General features: G+C 40.3%; 3 protein-coding genes across 7 annotated transcripts in view; 1 reads left to right on the forward strand and 2 right to left on the reverse strand.

The window, feature by feature from the left end:
* Positions 1 to 529: 529 nt before the first annotated feature.
* rab27a (RAB27A, member RAS oncogene family) lies at positions 530 to 9,810 on the reverse strand. Its single transcript, XM_080843189.1, has 6 exons — positions 9,691 to 9,810; positions 3,796 to 3,968; positions 2,681 to 2,766; positions 2,435 to 2,538; positions 2,156 to 2,279; positions 530 to 1,023 (listed from the first exon to the last, which is right to left on the reverse strand). Exons 2-6 carry the CDS (start codon positions 3,946 to 3,948, stop codon positions 822 to 824), a joined length of 669 nt encoding a protein of 222 aa, XP_080699315.1. The 5' UTR covers positions 3,949 to 3,968; positions 9,691 to 9,810; the 3' UTR covers positions 530 to 821.
* Positions 9,811 to 12,587: 2,777 nt separating this feature from the next.
* pigb (phosphatidylinositol glycan anchor biosynthesis, class B) lies at positions 12,588 to 17,785 on the forward strand. Its single transcript, XM_080844018.1, has 12 exons — positions 12,588 to 12,761; positions 14,392 to 14,521; positions 14,600 to 14,717; positions 15,333 to 15,437; positions 15,656 to 15,786; positions 15,924 to 16,064; positions 16,154 to 16,205; positions 16,342 to 16,553; positions 16,667 to 16,731; positions 16,825 to 17,041; positions 17,152 to 17,332; positions 17,585 to 17,785. Exons 1-12 carry the CDS (start codon positions 12,650 to 12,652, stop codon positions 17,699 to 17,701), a joined length of 1,581 nt encoding a protein of 526 aa, XP_080700144.1. The 5' UTR covers positions 12,588 to 12,649; the 3' UTR covers positions 17,702 to 17,785.
* Positions 17,786 to 18,350: 565 nt separating this feature from the next.
* The window catches only part of ccpg1 (cell cycle progression 1), an 8,526-nt gene continuing 5,911 nt past the window's right edge, over positions 18,351 to 20,965 (reverse strand). For 4 of the 5 annotated variants that reach the window (XM_080843194.1, XM_080843193.1, XM_080843195.1 and 1 more), the window contains 2 exons: positions 19,614 to 20,956; positions 18,351 to 19,401 (listed from right to left, as the gene is read on the reverse strand). In XM_080843194.1, the coding sequence (XP_080699320.1) occupies positions 19,215 to 19,401; positions 19,614 to 20,956 (1,530 nt within the window). In that variant the 3' untranslated portion in view covers positions 18,351 to 19,214. Of the gene's footprint in view, positions 19,500 to 19,613; positions 20,957 to 20,965 lie in introns of all 5 variants that reach the window. The other variant, XM_080843196.1, reaches the window with a different exon arrangement.

Below are 20,965 nucleotides of genomic sequence, written 5' to 3' on the forward strand. Positions count from 1 at the left end.
AAGATTAGAACTGTATTTTCTTTTGCCCACAAATCAAATCAATCTGCCGGTAACTGTCCATCTAGCACATGACAGAGTGTTGTTAATGACCCAAGGTGACCAAAAGGGAAACGAATATTTTCAATAAATAATAAAATATATTTATTTTTTCTTGAATAAAGAATTTGGTGTCCATATTTGGCATAAAGAGTGTTGGCAATGATACAGTGTTGCAGACAATACAGTAGACCTGAGGCCCAGAGAAGACAATTTTCAAAAACATATCTGTGGAACTAAACTTGGCAAATCCATCCAAGATATCTAGACAGGCTAACTCCTGTGAAATGTACAACAAAATGTGTACATCAATGACTTGAATGTGCTCCAAATGTTAGCTTTTCAGAAGAGCAATGGGTCCAGGATTTAAGAGTGCACTGCTAGGTACATCGATTACATCACAATAACCTGTGTGGAAGTACAGCTGTTTTCTTGATAACATTTTTGAGGGCAATCCACGTTTAGGCTAGTTTTTTTTCATTGCACATAACATCAAATGCAAAAAATCTTGAAAAGGCACTTGCGACTGTGAGGAATAAACAGTGTCAAAGCTACAATATAACAATCACTTGAAGATAAAAACAGAATCATAATGCAGTGGTATAAAGTACTGTATGTATATGAGAGTAGAATGATAAAGTTGCCATTAGATGCATTCACCATCCATGTATGTTCTCCAACATTCCTCTATCAATATTAATAAAATATCAGGGGAACCTCTCCCATATTTCTGTCCAATCCAATGATAAAAAGGGGAGACACTAAGGGGGATTCTTCTTTGGACTCTAGCAGGCACATTTGCCTTTTTCAGGTTCATTTGTATCCGTGAGTTCTGTGGTGCTGTGGCCATTGGAGCGCACAGTGCCATCGGGGATCCAGGACTTATCCACGCAGCGCTCCATTCGCTTCATGATGAGGTCAAGCAGAACATCCACTGCCTGACTCACGTTCTCTCCATTTGCTGCGCTGGTCTCAAAGTATGGAATTCTGTTTGAAAAAAAAGAATGAAAAATGCCATTTTTTTTTAAATAATCTGATCAATCTGCATTCCAGTGATATTTGGTATTAAATGTTATGTAGTCAGACAGGTGCATGATACGTCTAAGATCAAACCTGTTCATCATACATTGTTAAAGGGAGTGAGAAAGATTTTAAAAAAGGGCGGGTAATAAATTAAGAGAAAATCTTGGCACATGCAAAGGAGGATGTTAAAATATAAACTGGTCATCAAAGCAAATTAATACCATTCATGTAAAAGAATACTAATGGGAAAGGCTTTTTCAACCTTTTCTAGCCATCAGGCATTTTCAGGGCATTAATTATTACCTTAGGGTCTGAGAGCGCGACATGAGCAAGGAAGTAGGAAGTAGGAGACTAGATGATGCAACCAATCAGTGAAGAACACATCATTGGTAACCAGAGCACCAGAGTAGCACTGCTAAGTCTGACTAAGAACATATATGGTATTGGTCAGCAACAGACACAGCATAACTACACTTTCCTGACAGTGAACGATATAAACACTGTCTAAGCAAATTACAATATTTGGGGAAAACTAATAAGTTACAACATTATTGGAGTTTTGCACCAGGGTTTCATCTTAAGAATCCTATTTTCTAGGATGAAATTCTTGTCTCGATGGGATTTAAAAGCATGCTGATACAGGCTTTGTTTTTACATATCTGCAGCTTCATTACACGAGAACACTGAATCGAATTAAGCCCCCACAAAATCACATTTGAGTCACGTAAAAATAGCTCAGTCATGCTTGTGCCAAAAGCAAAGTGCAGCACATTTCTGAATTCGGAGAGTTTAAATGACACCTCCTTCACAATGCAACACACGCTCGACACATGGTCAAACTAAACTTTAGGATGCAATAGTACATTCTCTTGCATCCTAAAGTTTTGTTTGACCATGTGTCGAGCCCATCCCAATATATCTGATGACTGGCTGATAGAATACTCAATTAGAGCATTATCTAAATATTTACTTTCTAAGGAGGGCCCTGTTTACCTTGCTTGTGATTGCCTCCATGTCCCTTGGCAAACAAAAGTCAGCCACTGCCCTGTTAGCAAATGTGACTAAGAGGCCCTTTAAACAGAGATCTGATGCTCACCCATACTTCTCCGCCAGCTCCCGAGCCTCACTCTCCTTGACCGCCCTCTGGTCCTCCAAGTCAGACTTGTTCCCACAAAGGACTATGTCTGGGTTCTCACAATACGCGTGCATCTGTAATTGACCTGTAGAACACATCAGCTCAATGTAACTCAGCTCAATGAAAAAAGTGCATGCAAATGTCTGAATAATTCTGTGTTACTGAAATCAGTGTATTTCATCTGTAGAACATGTGCTGGCATGTGTGTGTGTATGGCATGAGACATTCTTCTGAACTCACTCATCCAGTTTCGGACATTGAGGAAACTCTGCTCGTTAGTAAGGTCGAACAAGAGCAGGAAACCCATGGCATCTCTGAAGAATGCTGTTGTTAAACTCCGAAACCTGATAATATTGAGGAGAAGACACGCCTCTTGGGTGATTGCTTCAGGCTATATCCACACAGGTCATGTAAAACATGTCGCTCAAGTATTGATAGCAGAGTTGCATGTGTAAGAGGAAAAGAGAGTTCTACATTGACCACTACCTCTCCTGTCCAGCGGTGTCCCACAACTGAAGGTGAATTCTCTGACCTCTGCCCGCTGTGCCGTCAGGGCCATTTGATTTGTACACCTTTGAAATGAAGAAAATCAGTAATCAAAAGTCCATGGTAAAAGTAACAGATCAAGCAACAGGTCAGCCTCTCATTCAGCATTCGTATGCATGGTGCGAGGAGGCTAAATCCTGTTCACTGCCATTACCAAGGATCTAATGTTTTAATATGAGGCCTGTGTTTGGCTAAGTGGTACACACTGTTTGCACTTAAGGAGGGTGCCTTCTCTCAAACAAGGAGTGGGTCTGAGCTACCGGGAGTTGCTGAAATTCCATTTTGATGGTTCACTGTGACAAATCAATCAAATCTCCAAACTATGAACATAGAATCACTAGAATCGAACACATCTCTGTTACTTAATGAAAAGATTTCTGCAATAAAATCCATTCGGATCAAATTAAAGGCGCAAAAAATACCAACATACATAAATTAAATAAATACATCCATACATGAAGGTCCTCAGCTATGGGTGGCAGCCTACACTGACATTTTTTAATTGGTGACTGGACTTAGACAGGTCTTACTCAGAACTACAGATTCTCTACCAGAGATTTTTCAACCAGAGGTTGGAAAAAACAAAGGCCTGCATATTTGGCAATGTGTCCTCATGAGCAGGAAGTAGAACATCAGTTTGTTCAACCAAGTGTAGCCAAAGCCTTAGGCTCTGGTTCCGGAAGCTTGAGGATCAAATCTCTTTGTTTTCTAAAGATTTAAACGGTTCTTCAATACTTTCAAGGTAACATTGTGTTTAAGCCAGGATATGTGGAATTTCAGGAAGAGATACTGTTTATATTCATATAATATAATATTTCAGTCTTTTCCGACATCTATTTTCTACTTCACAAACATGGTATACCAGCATTCTGATTGGACCCAGATTAACCTGTATGAAATGTATTGCAACCAGACCACCAAAACAACAAGATAAAAAATGCATAGTACCACATACACTTCTTGGAAAGCCTTGAAATTCACCTCATGACATAACCAGGACCGCATTTCTGAGGCCCTGACATAGGTTGTAAAATAACTGAATTTATGAACCCTACCACTCGTCTTTCTCTGAAGTCAATTCCCACAGTGGTGATGAACTTAGAGTTAAACTTCCCATCCGTGTACTGGTAGAGAAAGCTTGTTTTTCCCACCCCTGAATCTCCCAGGGCTAGGAATTTGATGAGGTAGTCATAGTCCCCATCAGACATAGTGAGCGTTGATTTCTGACCTGTGGACAAAACAGACATTCGTTTACAAAACACTTTTTGTGGTAATTGAGACTATGTGATGACCAGAGTCACAATCCAGACATTATGGCTCAGAGTTTTTGACAACTGGAAAACAGCGCAGAGAACATTTGAGAGACAAGGTCAGTTTTGTTTCATTTTATCTACAAAAAGTAGGCTATCTGTGATGACTGGACATGCTAGGCTTTCAAATAAAGGTTCAGCAGAATAAAAACAATTGACTCCTGAGTGTTCCAAGGCAAAAGATTAATCAAACTTTATTTGAAGCAAAGTCTGAAATACTGTAGTAGATGTTGGTTCATGCGTTGCCATGACTTCTCATGTTTGCTGACTTTTTAACAGGAAGTTAAAAAAGAAAGCATCTTTAAAACCGTTTACAAAAACATCCCAGGTCAGCACCACATGTGTGGCTGTTGCCACAGTGTCCAATGCAAAAGTCATGAGCCAGGCCTCCAATAACATCAGAACCTTCCAATTTCGATGGCTTTCCAGGAATCACATCGTCAGACACCATTATTCCTACACCCTGTGGAAATCCGCTTTCTGAGATAGAACGTGTGAACATGTTTTGATTAGACAGCGAACTGAACAAGAGCTTATTTTTATCACTGATTCCCATTGCTTTAGTACACAAGCAGAGGCTTCAAATCTCAACCCTAGCTTACAGATAAAATATAGATAGAATATTTGCACCCAAGGAAATTACTAAAAATACACTGATAACCTAATATACTTTGGCATTGGAGGTACACTTGGTGCAGTTCTGGCAGAGGATAAAAACCCATCATATGACCACTGCATGAAAAGCTCTTCAAACAAGTCCCACATTCTTTCACTCAAGGCAACGCTAAAGCCCCATCCGGTGCCGTAAGCAGCTTAATGTCTTGGAGGGGGTGAGTGGGAGACTCTGGTGTAAAATACACTGTGACTGATGAGGCAACAAACCTCAATGGAAGAGGCAGCACACTCTCCATCATCCTTGTCTACGGTGTCAGCTACAGCCATATGCAAGTAACAGAACAGTAACAGAAACTGTCTCTACCACAGCTTCAACAACAGAGCCAGAGTGTCTCTTGCCTCAGGTGCCCTTAAATGCACACCGATTAGTCGACCCGTGCACTGTCAAATGAAAACCAAACGTCCCTACTGAGGTCTGGGAAAGGTCTTCTTTCAGAGAGTTATGTGCACTCTCCAACCAGGTGGAGGAGGCTGAATCTGCACCAGTCATCTCTGATGGATCAGATTAGCCACAGCAGCTCAGCTCAGAGCTGCAGATAGCCTACCCACTGTGCAAGCGTATCACCGACATCACATCCTCCACTAGGCCCAAACAAGGAAAAGACAAAATGAAAAACACCACTGCTACCTGGTGCCTGCTGTATTTTTGACTACCAAAATCTTACGAAATACATTTCCAAGACAAAGCTTTCACAAGACACTCTTTGAATGCTGTACGGATTTGCATGGAAGCAACCATGCCCTAACATGGCTCTAATGCCGACTTTGAAAGGAGAGCCCAACGGCAATGATGACACAGATCACTTTGTGCCAATGTTAAGCAATTAACTGCTGGAAGTAAAAAAAAAAAAAAAAAAAAAAAAAAAGCAAGAACTCACAACCAAATCAGAGCAAAAAATTCAGGCTTTAGAGCTGCCAGCTTACCCCTCCACGATGGTAGAAAGACAACGATAAAATAGGATTTCAAGATCTTGAATAAAACTGGTGGAACGGCAACTCCTCCTAGAAAGTTCACACAATTACAAGTTCAACTCCTAACTTGTTGACAACCCCAGAGGCTGGCTGTGTAAGGATGGGTGGGGCAGCAGCAGGCCGACACTAGTCTGTTATAGGGCTGGATCCATACAGTGCTGTGGCTGTTTGTGGAACACATGATCCTCTTACTTCTAAATAAGCAAGTGAGATGTGTTATTGTGTTGAGCAGGTGTTTGTGCACCAACAAGGCTTAGACTACCAAACAGGAACATGTCATGTGATATTCTAGCAGTACTTTTTCTGTGTTTACACACAAAACCACTCATGTCGATTCATTTTTGGAATTTAATTAGGGAAGACATTTAGATTAATGTAAATTAAGAGTTGCAAGCTTTTGTGGATTTTTTTTATTTTAAATCTACCAAGTAGGCTTATACAGCCATTAGTCATAAGGTGATACTAGCAGGCATATTCAAGATTTAATAATATATTGGCAATATATATATTTTTTTAAATAAACATACAGTAAAAATATAAATACAGAGAACAAAATACACGGATTTTACATAGATAAAAACCTAGAGGCACAAGAACTAGAAAATAGTCAATCATCAATTCTGTTGGTTTCCATACCGGTTACATCCCTATTCCATGTGTCGCCATTTTAAAGATGTATTGAATAGGGATAAGAGTTTTAAAATCTATTCACACAACAGTGTGGTATTTTAGACCTCCTTCCTGATGGCAGTGCCTGGTACTCAGTGTGTAGCACATGAGATGGGTCAGTTATTATCTTGTTTAGCTTGCCTTAGCACAGCCTGTTCTTAAGTATTATCTTCCATGCAGTCTGCATTAGTCAGACTGGTTTTGACCTTAACTGCACTGAGAGGCTACAACATGAGATAAAATTCACAAAGTAAAGCAAGTATCTACATGCTAGTTCTCGCTCACACCTCACTCATACACCAACCAAAGCCATCATTTGAGTCACTCATCAGAATATGCCATTTCCAAAGAAAGACTAGTACAACATAAACCTCCCATGCAAACCACTGAAAACCCCAAAAGCTGTAATGGAAAGACCAAGAAGAAAAGCAACAAGGTCATGCAGCATTGTAGTGTGTGTATAGTGTTGAATAATGTGATGTTAAATGTGAGGTGTATGTTGTGTGTTTCTCACATGAAAAACCAGTAAACACTTTGATTGTGAAAAAAAGGTCATGCAGCATTATGGCAAGAAGTAAGTAACCATCCTGGAAATACTTGATGAAAAGCTCTGTAAAACAGGAGGTGTATAGAGGACATGAACTTACCCTAAAACGAGTTTAACAAGTAGGGAACACTTATATACACCACTTATGCTATTCAGTTTTCAGGTTTGGGAAATCTGTTCATCTAAAGGCAGATAAGACTGAAGTTTCAAAAAGGACTATTATAAATCAAACATCCCCACATGCAAAATGCACACACAGTATACATTGACTTGAGTCTGACAAAACTAGGGTGGCTGAAGAAGTGGTACACATGAGAATGGGTGCAATCAAAGAGGAGCTCCCGGTCTTCATGTGACTCCAAAAGTAATCATTCATGAGCACCTGTTTTCTTCTTTCAATAGAAGAAAACATACATCAATGGCAGGAAACTAAGCATGCCACATAAAATATCCCCATCTAATAATCCTCAGCTGGTCCTCATGTGCTCTCCTTGACTGGTCAGGTGACCTCAAATATCCAGCCAGGCCAAGAATCTTGTTTAATAACCGTGTCTGCGGAACACAGATTCAACACTTCTATGAGGCTGCATTTTCTGCAACCTTCTGTTAAGATTGAAAGTGAGCGAGGGCAAGATAGGTCACCGATTCACTTCTGGTAACAGTGCAGTCACTTTCTTTTCTGTCTTACCCAGTTTGCAAAATCATTTGACCTAAAATGTTGTAAAGTATTCTCTGTCCCAATTCCCGCTCAATCATTGTGTAGGCTAAGTAAACAAGGAAAACAGCTGGTAAAGGCAACACTGTTTTGCTGTTACTTTTGGCTCTGAACATGCAAGCACAAATAATGTTCAAAAAATAAAACAGACCAGCAGCAAAATTCAGTTTATATCAAAAGATAGTTCAGGTCAATGACCCCCTATTCAAAACAGCATACAATCTCAAAGAGTAAAAATAAAATAATTGGTATGATGGGCAATCAACTATTGTAATAGCTTAGTTCACAGTGCTCTTAAAGATGACCTATTATGCTCATTTTCAATGTTCTTGATTTTATTTTTGGGGTCTACTATTAGATTAACACTCACGTCAATGTTCAAAAACTATGTTCATACTACACTTCTCTCTCTCTGACTGAAACGCTTTATTCGAGCTCCTGTCTTTAAGGCCCCCCATCCTGATGAGCCCGCTGGTCAGTTTGGTGGCCAATAGAGTGTGCCAAGTCGACCAGAAGTTTGTAGTTTTTAGTATAAGCATTTAAAGCAGTTTAAAATGAAGTTATCAGTTGGTCTCTTGTAACGAACTGCCGTCTTGTCCCTTAAAAATTAAAATGTTGCTACAAAGACCCTAAAGCAACAAAAACACAGACTAAAATGTGTTACTTGCCTCAGGCAGCATGTTCGACTTTAGAGTGGTATCCATGGTTATAGGCAACTACTAACTCACTCCCTGTAGTTTCTAACGTTACAGCTCTAGTACCCAAGACATCTGATTCATACTATGCAACAGACTGTGTTGTGTACTGTGTGTCTATCAAATCCTTATGTAATCGATGTATTAACTTAAGTAAATTGCATGGTTGTTGTGCGAACACTTGTGATCCCCAGTTGGTAACTTACTATGGTGAGCTTCTGCTCACCTTGTAAAATAAGTGACACATTAGCTAACTGACTAGCTATTGTAGTGTATTGTAGTCTGCTATTTGTCGCTGTTAGAAGAGGGATATCAGACAGATATTTTTGAGCGATTAATGGGTCTAAACTATATACAGAGATTAGGCTACAAACATATGGATATGAAGGGTCTCTCAAGCAGTTAACTACCTAGGGTTTTTTCTGATTTTCCAAAACCCCATTTAAAAAAAAACAAAAAAACTGCATCAGTTGCATACAAAATGAGGACAGTCACTCCCACATTCTACAAGGATTGCTTTATGGGATTGAGTCATCTTGTAACAAAGGAAAAGGGCTGGAATATCAACACCTTTCAGACAGCTAAGAAAAGTTTAGTTTTTTTCTTGTGTAAGAGTGTCTTACTCCCCCTGGCGTTTACCTTGGGCTTTGTAACTTTACAGATCATGCACAAAAAAAGCTACACACTAAAGGAAAAGGAAACAAAAAAAGAAAACAAAAAAACCCTCCGACCCCGACCTGGAAGGAAGCCATGGGGATTTACTTTACACGGAAAAGCAAGCTTTTATATGTGAAGCATAACACAAGACATATTGATAAGATCTGTAGGCAACTGCTAGTATATCTGGATGTTCACATATTTCCAATGTGTTCACGTTAGTAACGTCCTGCTCTGAAGGTGGTAGGGGTATCCTATGTTAGGTACTCATACAGTGGTTGTACAAACCAAAGTGACTAAAGCTTCCTTCAAGAAAAATGTCATGTATTTAATTCCATTGGTGGGTGGTGGTAGGCTTCATACGCCACGTGGAAAAAAGCACTTTCAAGCCAGATACAAGTTAAGATTAGTCGGTTTCCAAATAGTTAGGCATGCTCCGGGGGAAACGTAAATGTTAACACTTGCATAGAGGACTGTTATGCACGTGTCTGTGGGCTACTATAAAACTCACGCGGCCCCTGTTTCAATCCCAAAAGTGTAGCAGCTGTAGGCAACTTAACAAGATTGAGCTGTTCAGCAAAAAAGCATCAGGGCCAAATTGCCCATCTAAATGAGAACAGCTGTTATTGACAGGGGAAAACTACCATGACTTCATCGGTCGAAAAACAGCTTGAAGATGTGGAGACAAGTTTTGGTCAAAATCTACTTACCACTATAGTTAAGTGCGTCACTGGTGCAGGCAGTTGGCTTCCTCGACGCAGTATGGTATGATATTAACCGAGTTTCAACTAATATGTGAAATATTTGCTATGGCCTTTATCTAACGAACTTCGCTGGTCTTGAGAGATTATTCCTTGCCCAAGAACTCGTTTACTCAACCAACTTCACATCACTTCCCGTTTTATTTCAATCGCGCCCCTCCCTCTGCCACCGAACCTACCTTACAGTCTAAACGCCGAACCAGTTGGAGGCTGAGAGGTACAAAAAAAATGCCTGCTACGCTGTACAACCTAGAAGAACGTTTTATCATAACGGAAAAATAAGTTACATTATCCAAGATCCAACAAAGATCGTCAAAGACGTCCGACATTCAAACTGCCATAGATTATGGAGCGTGGTAGAAAAGAGTCAATAGCCTACACACCAATTGTAGCCTGGCTATTATCCCTTTTAGCGTGGTAGGGCTACTAATAAATTGAGTTTGGAATTCCCAGCAGAGACACATTTTGATGGATTGAACTTTTATGCCATTTGCGATTGAGGACGACTCCCTCTTGTGGTTTGCTGGTGTACAACATGTGAGAACCCCTACTCATTTTAGGTTAAGTTATGGGAGGTAGTGCCCCTGAATTCACTAATTTAAATGTATTTTAGGACTAACTGGAATCAAAGATACACATTGGGACGTCCGGAACGTTGACAATAGCTAAGCTGTTGTTTTTTTTCTTCTTTCCAGAAGACTTGAGGCTGTTGCTTACTCGTAAATATTCCATTCTGACAGCTGAATTGATTCTTTCGTGTCAGATTATTTTGTACCCAGAAAACAAAACATAACAAATGTTAACCACACAAGGACATACATTTGACCTTTATCCTATGCATGTCATGTTTATTCACATACAGACACGTATGTTTGAATATCTAATATGGTATCAAAATCCAAAAGGTCATCATTGCAGCACTATATCTGACATTTGACTTTATACTGGTCAGTATTAACATCAAAGAATGCAGCAGAATACAGCTGAGCCACTGAGTCCCTGGCAGCATTCACCGTTATTTGGATTCGACCACTGATGGTGTCGTTGCATCCTGGTCTTGCTTTATGTCTTCTTGCGGTTCTGCAGACTCCGGTTTCTTAGGGAGTTCAAACATTGGCTTGTATACATAAACACCTCCAACAACTCCAAGCAGTGTCGCAACCGCAATTTCGTTGAGTGGTATCCTTCGTCGGAACATGTTGCGTGGGAAACTATTTACTTCTTTTGTTATTTCTCATTTCAATTGGCTAGATAACTTGAAATGCGAGGTCGAGCCCACAAACGCCCATGGAATATCTGTAAAGAAACAGCCATTAAGCAACATAGACAATGATGTACACTCAGAAGACCTAACGACACTGGCAAAATTACCAGGCGGAATGCTATACGTAACTTTATTTCTTTTGACTCAGCTATTCATACGTTTACGGTGTCCATTGACTTGAGTTTTCCACCCCGTTGGCATATTATATACACCAGGGGTTTTCAACTGGTTTTGACCCAGGGACCACCATTCTGACTAGAAAGTAATATGTAGCCCATGTGCGTGCGTGTTTGTAACCGCCGCCGCCATGCCCCCTCCCTCCGCACAGATATTCGGCCTATAACTCTTAAATTGTTAACAGGGTACATCACTAACCGCCGCCACCACGCCCCTCGCGCACATATTCCGCCTGTAATCTAGAAATGTGTTGAAATTACAAAGCAAATTTATAAAAATGTATAAATTCAATGGTGAACTGATCAACATAGACTCATGTCGCAGACCCCTGCAATGCTGTCGCGGACCACCAGGGGTCCACGGACCCCATGTTGAAAACCCCTGATATACACCATTTAATTTATAATAAACTTCCACGCCTGAAATCCCCCAGAGGTATAGCATTGCATTATTAAAGTGTATTGGTGTTTGTGTTGTGGTGTAATATTTAGATAGGGAGTAAAATGTCGGTGTCGATTAACTTTAGACTGTGTTGGACATTTCGACTAAGATTTCTCACAATTGCGTCGATAGATTTTGTCTTTGAGTATGTATCTTTCAGGTGTGTAGGTGAATTATACAACTGACATTGTGTATAAAAGATGCCAGCAGCGGGAATAAGGACATTCAAAAGCAGTGAACTCGTCACCGGAGTTCGTAAACCTAAGAATAGCTGAGTCTAAAGAAAGAAGTGTGTCTCCTTTCGAAATTAGGCAAATTGTATGCTAATCTAATGTATCGGTCTTCGTAAATCAATGGTAGATGGGTAGCCATCGGTATGACCTGTAGATGTATGTCTGTATGGTGTGTGGTCATGTTATAAACAAGAGCAGCAAACTGTTCAACAATTGAAATCGCTTTATCCAAAGTCTTTGCTACAACTACGGTACACAACACAGTAGGCTACACAAACACAACCTACTGTCTTGCATCATCAGCTGCACACACCATGAATACTAGGATCGTGGTGAACACTGAAAGCCCTCAATCATCAAACTCACGGTTGCATTTCACGGATCCTTCAAAACAGGCATATCATGTGTATTACATTCATTCAAGAACTATAGTTTACTCACCTTATCAGCAGCCCAAACTGAATAGACGGAAGGTCAACCATGAGCGGACGGAAAGCAAGAGGGACAAACCAGACGAACACTCAGTTGACGAGGTGCATGCTTTTGTAAATAAAATATTATTCAATAAAAAAGGTGTGTCTTAGCTACGAATAAAATATACACACTGAAAGTTGTATATGCATGTTGCCTTAATTTTCCTTGAAAAAGTTGTATTTATTTTAAATGAAGTTTCTATTACGTCACTGCCAAAATACGGAAGTGATTTCATATCAGTTACTAGACCAGTTATTTTTAATCACATCCCTTGTTGTTCATGTTGTTTTAAAAATGTAACACGAGATATTATTTCGGTATGGAACAGATTCGTGCGCGCTTGAAGAACACATCAACGTTTACAGAGCCAATTAAATTAAGAAAAAGGAAATCTAAACTCTACGACAATGATGCTAGTCCACTCCAGGAAGGTAAGATAGGCTTATTGGAGGCACAGGATCTGCACAGATCTTCAGAACAACTTTGCTGTGTGTCTTGGGTGGCTTAAGATTTGAATTACAATCAGAGTGACCGTCGTCATGAATAGGGTTTGGGAAAATCGTCAACATAACGCCCGTGGTAGTTAAAGCAGCAATAAGGAGTTCTGTTCCAAAACTAGTAAGCTAACTACGTAAAACACATGCAAAAACCTTGCAAACACCACCAACAGCCCATCTGACACTGATAGAAGCTTGCCAACACACACTCACTGGTATAGCTGGCAATGTCATGCGTGTCAAAGCTTTTTTTTTTCATTGTTGAAGGGTGTTCCAGCCAGGGCTGTAGTCTACGTGATACGCAGGTATACGCCGTATTACCACTTAAAACGTTCGTGGGTTTGCGTATATCCACTAAAACCTATGTCTCCACTAAAACCTAGGCCAGGGGGGAGCTGTGGCACCGACCCATCACAGACAGTATACCCACCACAGAAAACTAGACTACAGCACTGGTTCCAGCCTGTTACACAGAACTACATAGGGCATATCTTGGATGGCTAGTGGGGAAGACACAGGTGTTTATCTGTCCTTTATAGACCATATGCTATCAAATTTTATTTGAGGATGGTACCAAAACTCGTTGCCTATAAAACCATACCCCCAAAAGTGTCAAATTGTTGCATAGTGTTACTTTAAATAACTGCTATAGAGACTCTGCGTTTGATTTTGTTCAATAAAATGCATATCCGTCGTCTCTGTATAGCTTAGATCCATTATATCTATTAAAGGATTTTGATGACGCAAATGCCATGCAGACATTTCATGTACAACATTTAATCAACGAATTCTTATCATCTGTTTATTTCATACCTTTCAATTTCGGTGGTGACCATGCCATTTCTACGTCACAACTCTGCAACTCGGGAAGGATAATATAAATCGAGTTTTCAACTAGTAATTACAACTTTGCTTGGCCATTCATGTGCTCAGGACTCGTAATTATGGTATTTCCGATTGCACGTTAAGGCCGCAATTGAATCGGGCCTAGGTAGTCTAGGCTGGTCAATACCTTTATGGGGATGGCTGCTACATTTTGTATCTCCATTGCCAAAGTATTCCTCAGAAGTGGTTCTCTGCTTCGATAAAGCTAACCTTGCTGTGGTCTATCTGTACCATAACACCTGAACAAAATTAAAAAGCCAGGTCAGGTATTTCGTAGACGCTTTTATCCAAAGTCGTTTGATGTCACTACTATTTCACATGTAATCTTCAATATTTCTCCAAAATGTCCCTTTATTTAATTGATCCATATTAAAAGCTAGAAACTTCTGCTGTTAGTATTCCAACTATAAGAGTAAGCAGTCAAAATGTTAGTCAGGTGTTTGATTTCTAATTTCTTGATGATGCTATGATGCTACATAATTATGTTGAAGATGTCACCAATGTACAAGAGCACTATATTTTTTGAACAATTTAATTGAATATTGTGTTATATTAACCAGCTCCTACCTACACCCCTTTTATAATGCTGTGTTTTAAAGAGAAAATGTCAAGGCTGTATACCAAAGGGGAATAGATCAAGTGTAATTGTATAGTAAATTATGTTCTTATTTATTTGTAGGAATATTTGGGATCAACATCTATGTGTTCTCTGTGGCATTCCGTCTCATCAACTGTCTCCTGGTTCAGACCAGCTTTGTTCCAGATGAGTATTGGCAGTCTGTAGAAGTTTCCCATCACATGGTCTTCAAATATCCTTTGTTTGTATCTATGTAATGGTACTTAACAGCTGTTTCAACACATTGAGATTGTCATCCTTAACATATTACTTATGGCTATTTAACTTGGGAGTGGACTGAGGGAATCCGAGGCTATTCTTATCCACTTGTCTTTGCAGTTATTTACAAAATACTGCATTTTTTTAATTATGACACAGTTCTACTCCTGGTAAGTATAAATATTTTTATGACAGTAATTGTACCTACTGAGGAACAGTTTTTGAACAAACATGCAGTCATATTTAATGATCAAAAAAATCCATCCCAGTTAATTTTGGGATGTTTTAAATGCTTCGTTGTTTCCATCCAACTACAAAATAAACAAAACAGCAAGCACACACAAACTGGTCACTATCACTTGACAGCGGGCCTTAGTGGTCAAGTCCCAAAATGGTTATCTTCCAACTAAATGTAACTTATGTATCTTATGAAACTTCTATATAGAGAAACAAAGCTTTGTTTCCATTCACATGCTATCATCAATTCAACTTGTGAGATTAACTGAACATATCAATAATATTCCCTACCGCTTAGGGACATTTTTTGCAATGTTTAAAGAGCTAAGTTCCCTTACTCACATTCAGTCAGCAGTTCTCACCTCTAGGTACTTATAGTTAGTTGTGTAGGGAGTTAACTGCTATCTAAAATCTTTTCCCAACACAGCGTAGCACAATATTTTCACATTATATCACACACTAGTGGCTTCAATGCTAGATAGAACCCCCCCTTACCTAAAGAGTTCATGTTATGTCATGCGTATCATGTTTTGTGTTTCAATGTACAGGTGTGGCTGCCTCGTGTCCTGCAGGCCCTTCTTGCTGCATTTACGGATGTTAGACTGTACACAATCATTAAAAATCTGGAAACTCCAGAAGTGGCTAAATTAGCAGTAAGTTACAGTACTTTGTTTATATCAATGTATGTATATATCTTTATATATTTACATTTGGTTAACAGTCAGATATGCAGCTTAAAAAGAGTCCCAATCAGAACAGTTATGCTTGAAAACTAGAGTTCTGAACAATAATATTTAGGCTAAAAAATACACACTACTAAAATACACACAACTCAGCTGGTAACATCCTAAATAACTGCATTTGTCTACAGTATTTCAGTCAGCTGTGTTCCTGGTTCACATGGTATTGTTGCACAAGGACCCTGACCAATACCACAGAGACTATGCTAACAGTTCTGGCTCTCTACTACTACCCACTACCAGGATCCAAAACACACAACAGGTTGACCATGTATAATTATAATTTATGTAGCATCAAAAAATGTTTCCTGATTTCTAATGTTTCCTGATTTCAGTTTAAATTGTATTGTGAAAAAGTAAAGTAGTTAATAAATATGACTTGTGCTCTTGTCACTTTAGTTCAAAGTATTTGATCCTGGTTGCACTGGCGGTGATTGTCCGTCCGACTGCCCTTATTGTGTGGCTTCCCTTGTTAGCATTCCATTTCTGGAAAGACAATAACAAGCTAAGACTCATAATTCATCACTGCCTTCCCATTGCGTAAGTAGGTGTGTACTAATTTTGCATTTGTTTTTTAAACTACATATTTTATCTTGAAATAATAGTTGGATTTTAATATTCATTTCCAGGGCCCTGACTCTCGGACTTTCTATCCTTATTGACAGTCTCATACATGGGCAGGTATTTGAAGTTCAAAATAAAAATGTTTTGTGGATGTCAGACCATGTAAATAAAAAAAATGAAAAACATTGATGTAACACATGTATCCAAGCACTAAGTAATTCGTCATGTATTCATTTTTGTTTCTTTTTTCTAGTGGATCCTGGTTCAGTGGAATTTCGTTAAGTTTAATATCGTCCATAATGTCGCTGAATTTTACGGGTCACATCCATGGCACTGGTACTTCACTCAGGGATTCGTGGTTGTGTTGGGACCTCATCTCCCATTCTTTCTCCATGGCTGCTCTCTGGCTTCCAAAAGATACAGAATACTGTTATTCACAATTGCTTGGACCCTAATCATTTACAGGTGAAACATGGCCACGCATAATGACAAATTACCATCTTTCCCGTTTCAGTGGTGAAATTCCCTTCTAATGCATTCCCATGTTAAAACTCAAATTAAGTTTTGTTTAATTATAGTTTGCTAGCTCACAAGGAGTTCCGGTTCATCTATCCCATCCTGCCTCTATGTATAATATTTTGTGGTGAGTGTATGAACACCTCAAAATTCAGTGAATAATTCCTATTATTTGTCCGAAGTATAATGCTTTGATCTTACAAAGACATTTTTATTTCAGGCACATCGCTGGCAAGTCTCAAAGCCTGGAAAAAAACATCTATATGCTTCTTGCTAGTTGCAAACCTCATCCCAGCCCTGTACACGGGCCTTGTTCACCAACGTGGCACCCTGGATGTCATGGACCACCTCCAACCCCTATGTGACCCCACGACCTCCAACTCCTCTCAGCCTGAAGTTCTCTTCCTCATGCCATGCCACTCCACGCCCTTTTACAGGTCTCTAAATTTGCCCTTGCCATGATATGCAGTCAGAGTACTAGAAAATCAGTTTCATTTTGATAAACCTTCACATCTGCTGCTTTGTATTTTTGTCACCCACTGTATAGCCACATCCACTGCCCCTTGAGAATGCGCTTCTTGGAGTGCCCTCCTGACCTGACTGGGGATGGGAGCACTACTGACGAGGCAAACGTCTTTTACACTGACCCTGCAGCATGGCTCAGGAGAGAATTTCCCTACCAAGACACACTGCCCTCTCATCTAGTGTTTTTCAATGTACTGGAAAAGGTACAAGATGTTTTCATCCTCCACTTTTGGCTTACAACTTACACTGTGATTTAGTGTATTTAGTACACATATAGTCGCTGTTGTAATTGCATTATGCAGCAGTGCGGATGGCACAATGCACTTGCAGGATTTATGTGTGTGACAAGATAAACAAACATAAGTCATAGAAGATATAGGAGAGTTTAGAAAGAGGACTTAAAATTAATTATGCAATAATGAATAGAGTTTTAACAGTACTGTTATTCCTCACAGGAGATCTCGGCCTTCCTGGAGGCAAATGCATTCATGAGGCGTACTGAGGTTTTCCATACACACGTTCCTGAAGGTCCAGTGGGAGAAACGATCTTCATCTATGCAAGAAAACACTGAATATGGAGGGTTCAGAATTTAAAAGCACTGTTGATTGCCACTCAATATTTTAGTTATGGAATGAAAAAAGTCTATATTTGTGAAAATACAATTTTGTACTTGTAAACAAAGTAAAATCTTATTTCCATTATATTCCTGTTAGTCCAGTTCTATTACTGACAGTATGGGTTTTTATGTTTACTAAAAGATGACTGTTTTTGCCACTGATGTTGGTTTACATTATATTCATTCATTCAGCCGGCACTTTTGATCAAAACGACTTACAGTACAGCTACGGAGTTTATTTTATCCATGGGAAATGAACCTATGACCTTCGTGTTGTCAGCACCTTGCTGTACCACATCAGTAGCAGCACAAGCCAGTTGTCATGAATCACCTGGACGATCCAATCACACCGCATGGTACTTAGTCTCATCCCATGAGTCAGAGTGTTTTCAGAGGGATATAATGCTATGGGACTCGACAGGGCTCTCCTGATAAATTACCCAGATATTTATAATAACCTACCATCAGTAGGCTGAAGAGAAACCCACAACAACAGTATCAAAGAATGAAATGACTGGCGTATTTCCATCAAACATTTTAATGGAGACTGCTCATTTTTCAAGTTAACAGCTTTACCGCAAACCAGGAAACGGGAATGGGCATCATAAAGAAAACAATTGGAATGTTACTCAATTATTCGAGTGAACAGAAACAAACACACACAAATGACTGATGTTAAGAAAATGCTCACCTGCTACTTTCCTTCAATTGCATTCTGTCAACTGGACTTTCAGTCTAATCTATGTGACAATGGTGTACATTTTGCAGCACAAATATCTGAATTATGCTTAAGTATTAGAAACAAGTGCCTCTTCCACACGCTTCACATTCTTAAACTATAAACACAGCTTGATCGTTGTGTAGAATTCAATTAAGTCAATTATTTTGGTCCTATTTTACACCAAACTGGAATTATATATTCACTTTTAAAGTATTCCAAGTGGCAAATCTTACAAACTCTCAGCCAATTAGCACACACAAGATGCCTTTTTAAAAAGTGCATTTTCCTCTCTATTGACAACATTCAGAAAATACAGCAAACGTGGCTTTATCCAGAAAATATGCTTTTAAAAATAAAACTCTAAGAATCAGTACATTGTCAAAGCCAAAGCTGAAAGATTTACAATCCAAGGCATTAATTCACAATTCTCAAAATGTAGATGAATATCATTATTTCTACTTATAATAATTTATGGACAAAGAATTACATCATCTGCTCTTTTTCTTCTTTTTTGTGTGCGTGCGATACGACAAGGCGACACTACAACTGCCATGGTGGCCTAGTTAGCACTGATTGCACCAATGAAAGAGAAAGGAAACATTCCACCAGCATTGGGAGTTAACATTGTGCAAAATTACAATTAAGGGAACCATATTGGACACATCCAGAAATCAAATAAAATCAAGCAAAAAGTACAGTTTCTGTTTAAACCATCTGGAAAGATAGAGATTCATATTTGTTCACATCCTAATATTTGGGATCAAACGGCATAGGCCCCAGCTCAATCTTAACATCTGCCATGTGTCTGTCCGGGCGTCCTTGTCTACTCCATTTCTTCTCTTTCTGTGGCCGGGGACGTGCTCGCTGATGCTTACGCTGAGGCCTGGCCTCCCTGTTTTCTTTTGTCTTAGAATCAGGACCTTCAAGTGGTCGACTGTAAATTTACAAACAGAAGGGGGATTTTACCCTTGGGATTCATTCCTGGGTTCACAGCATTCGCATTCAACATGCAGAACTTACTGAGTTTCAGACCTAGTGACAAACAAAAGGCAAAACTGCTTATTAGCATCATGCATCTGTTATGAAGCCAGAACTTTCCATGCACTTAGTAAATAAGATTTAGTAAATATGGAGACAAATCCTTACCTCGGACCATAACGTTTAGAATATGTATCTCCAAAGAAGTGTCTATAAATGTAGTCATCCAGATCTTCAAATACGTCGTCATTATGGCTATGGTACTCGTGCATATCCTCAAGGTAGTCCTCCACTCCGCTGACAAAGTCTGTGAACAACATCTGATCATGGATAAACACACCATTATGAAAGAAGTTCTTGATGAACCCATCCAGCTCATTCCAGTGGTGAAAGTGGTCCACCTCCTGCTGCAGATAGCTGTGGAGTAGCTGTTTGAACTCATCTGCACGGATAGGGTCCATGGCTTTGTTGAAAAGACTCATGGATTCTTGGTAAGCACAGTCAAACACACCTGAGCACCCTTTGGGAATACCTTTTGGACCAGCAGAACCTGTATCTTTCTTGGTTCCGGATTTGCGGGTGTTGTATTCGGCCTGAGGTGAATCCAGAGTGGATTTTCGAGCGTGGCGGTGAAAGGACTTGTGGGGCCTGTGGTTCCACGAGGCTTTCTCTGAGGATGAGTCATCAGTGTGCGTTCTGAGAGGCTCTTCGCGTTGGGCTTTTGCCTCTTTACGCTCGTGGAACTTCCGTTCATGGGGCCGGCGATTCCTGTCGAACATGTTTGAGGCAGAGTTCTTGAAGGTGCGGAAAGTGGACTTGACAGAGTCTGAGAACTTTCGAAGGTTGTCCTTCACTGCTTGTTTGGCCTTCTTGATCTGCTCTTTGTGGTGATGCACAAATTCTTTGGTGGAATTCTTCACTGCATCGAAGGTGTCCTTCACCTTGCCTATTATGCTTTCCTTTGGCTTCTTGGCTTTGGCTTGCCGATCCCCCTTGACCGTCTCTCGTTCCTCCTTGGTCTCCACGTAGAGCCTCTCCCACAAGTCAGAGCGCTGCTGCTCAAAGCTCAGTTTCTTCTCCAGCTCAAGGAGGCGGACCTGCAGCTCCTCTGTCTCGTGAGTGGGACCACGGCGGCTCAGCTCTTCCCTCAGCTTGTCGGTGGCTTTCCGCTCCAGGTCCAGCTCACCGCGCAGCGTCTGGGCCTCCACTACCAGCCGGTTCCTCTGGTCCCAGATGCTACGCAGGCGCTGGCGCTCCTCCTCCAGGTGGTCCTTGAGCCGCTGGTTCTCCTGGAGGATGGAGTCTGCCCCGGCCCCGCGTTCCTCCAGCTGGCGGATCTGTGCCCGGAGGCTCCGCAGCTCGTCCTGCAGGGCAGACAGGGAGGCCTCCTCGCGCTCCAGGGAGCTTTTCAGCAGTCGATTCTCCCGGGCCAGCTGCTCCTGGTCCAGCTGCATGGCACTGCGCTCCTCCACTGTGTGCTTCAGTTGCTCGACCAGATCGACCTTCTGGGCCTGTTTTAA

Source organism: Sprattus sprattus (assembly GCF_963457725.1).
Source record: "Sprattus sprattus genome assembly, chromosome: 8".
Lineage (NCBI taxonomy): Eukaryota > Metazoa > Chordata > Actinopteri > Clupeiformes > Clupeidae > Sprattus > Sprattus sprattus.

Coding starts and splice junctions, on each gene's coding strand:
- rab27a (XM_080843189.1), bottom strand. CDS start 3,948: ATGTCTGATGGGGACTATGACTACCTCATCAAATTCCTAGCCCTGGGA. Junction 2,767..3,795: donor ACTTCAGAGAAAGACGAGTG/GTAGGGTTCATA, acceptor TTCATTTCAAAG/GTGTACAAATCAAATGGCCC. Junction 2,280..2,434: donor CAATGTCCGAAACTGGATGA/GTGAGTTCAGAA, acceptor TGTGTTCTACAG/GTCAATTACAGATGCACGCG.
- pigb (XM_080844018.1), top strand. CDS start 12,650: ATGGAACAGATTCGTGCGCGCTTGAAGAACACATCAACGTTTACAGAG. Junction 15,438..15,655: donor CAGAAGTGGCTAAATTAGCA/GTAAGTTACAGT, acceptor ATTTGTCTACAG/TATTTCAGTCAGCTGTGTTC. Junction 17,333..17,584: donor TTTTCAATGTACTGGAAAAG/GTACAAGATGTT, acceptor TATTCCTCACAG/GAGATCTCGGCCTTCCTGGA.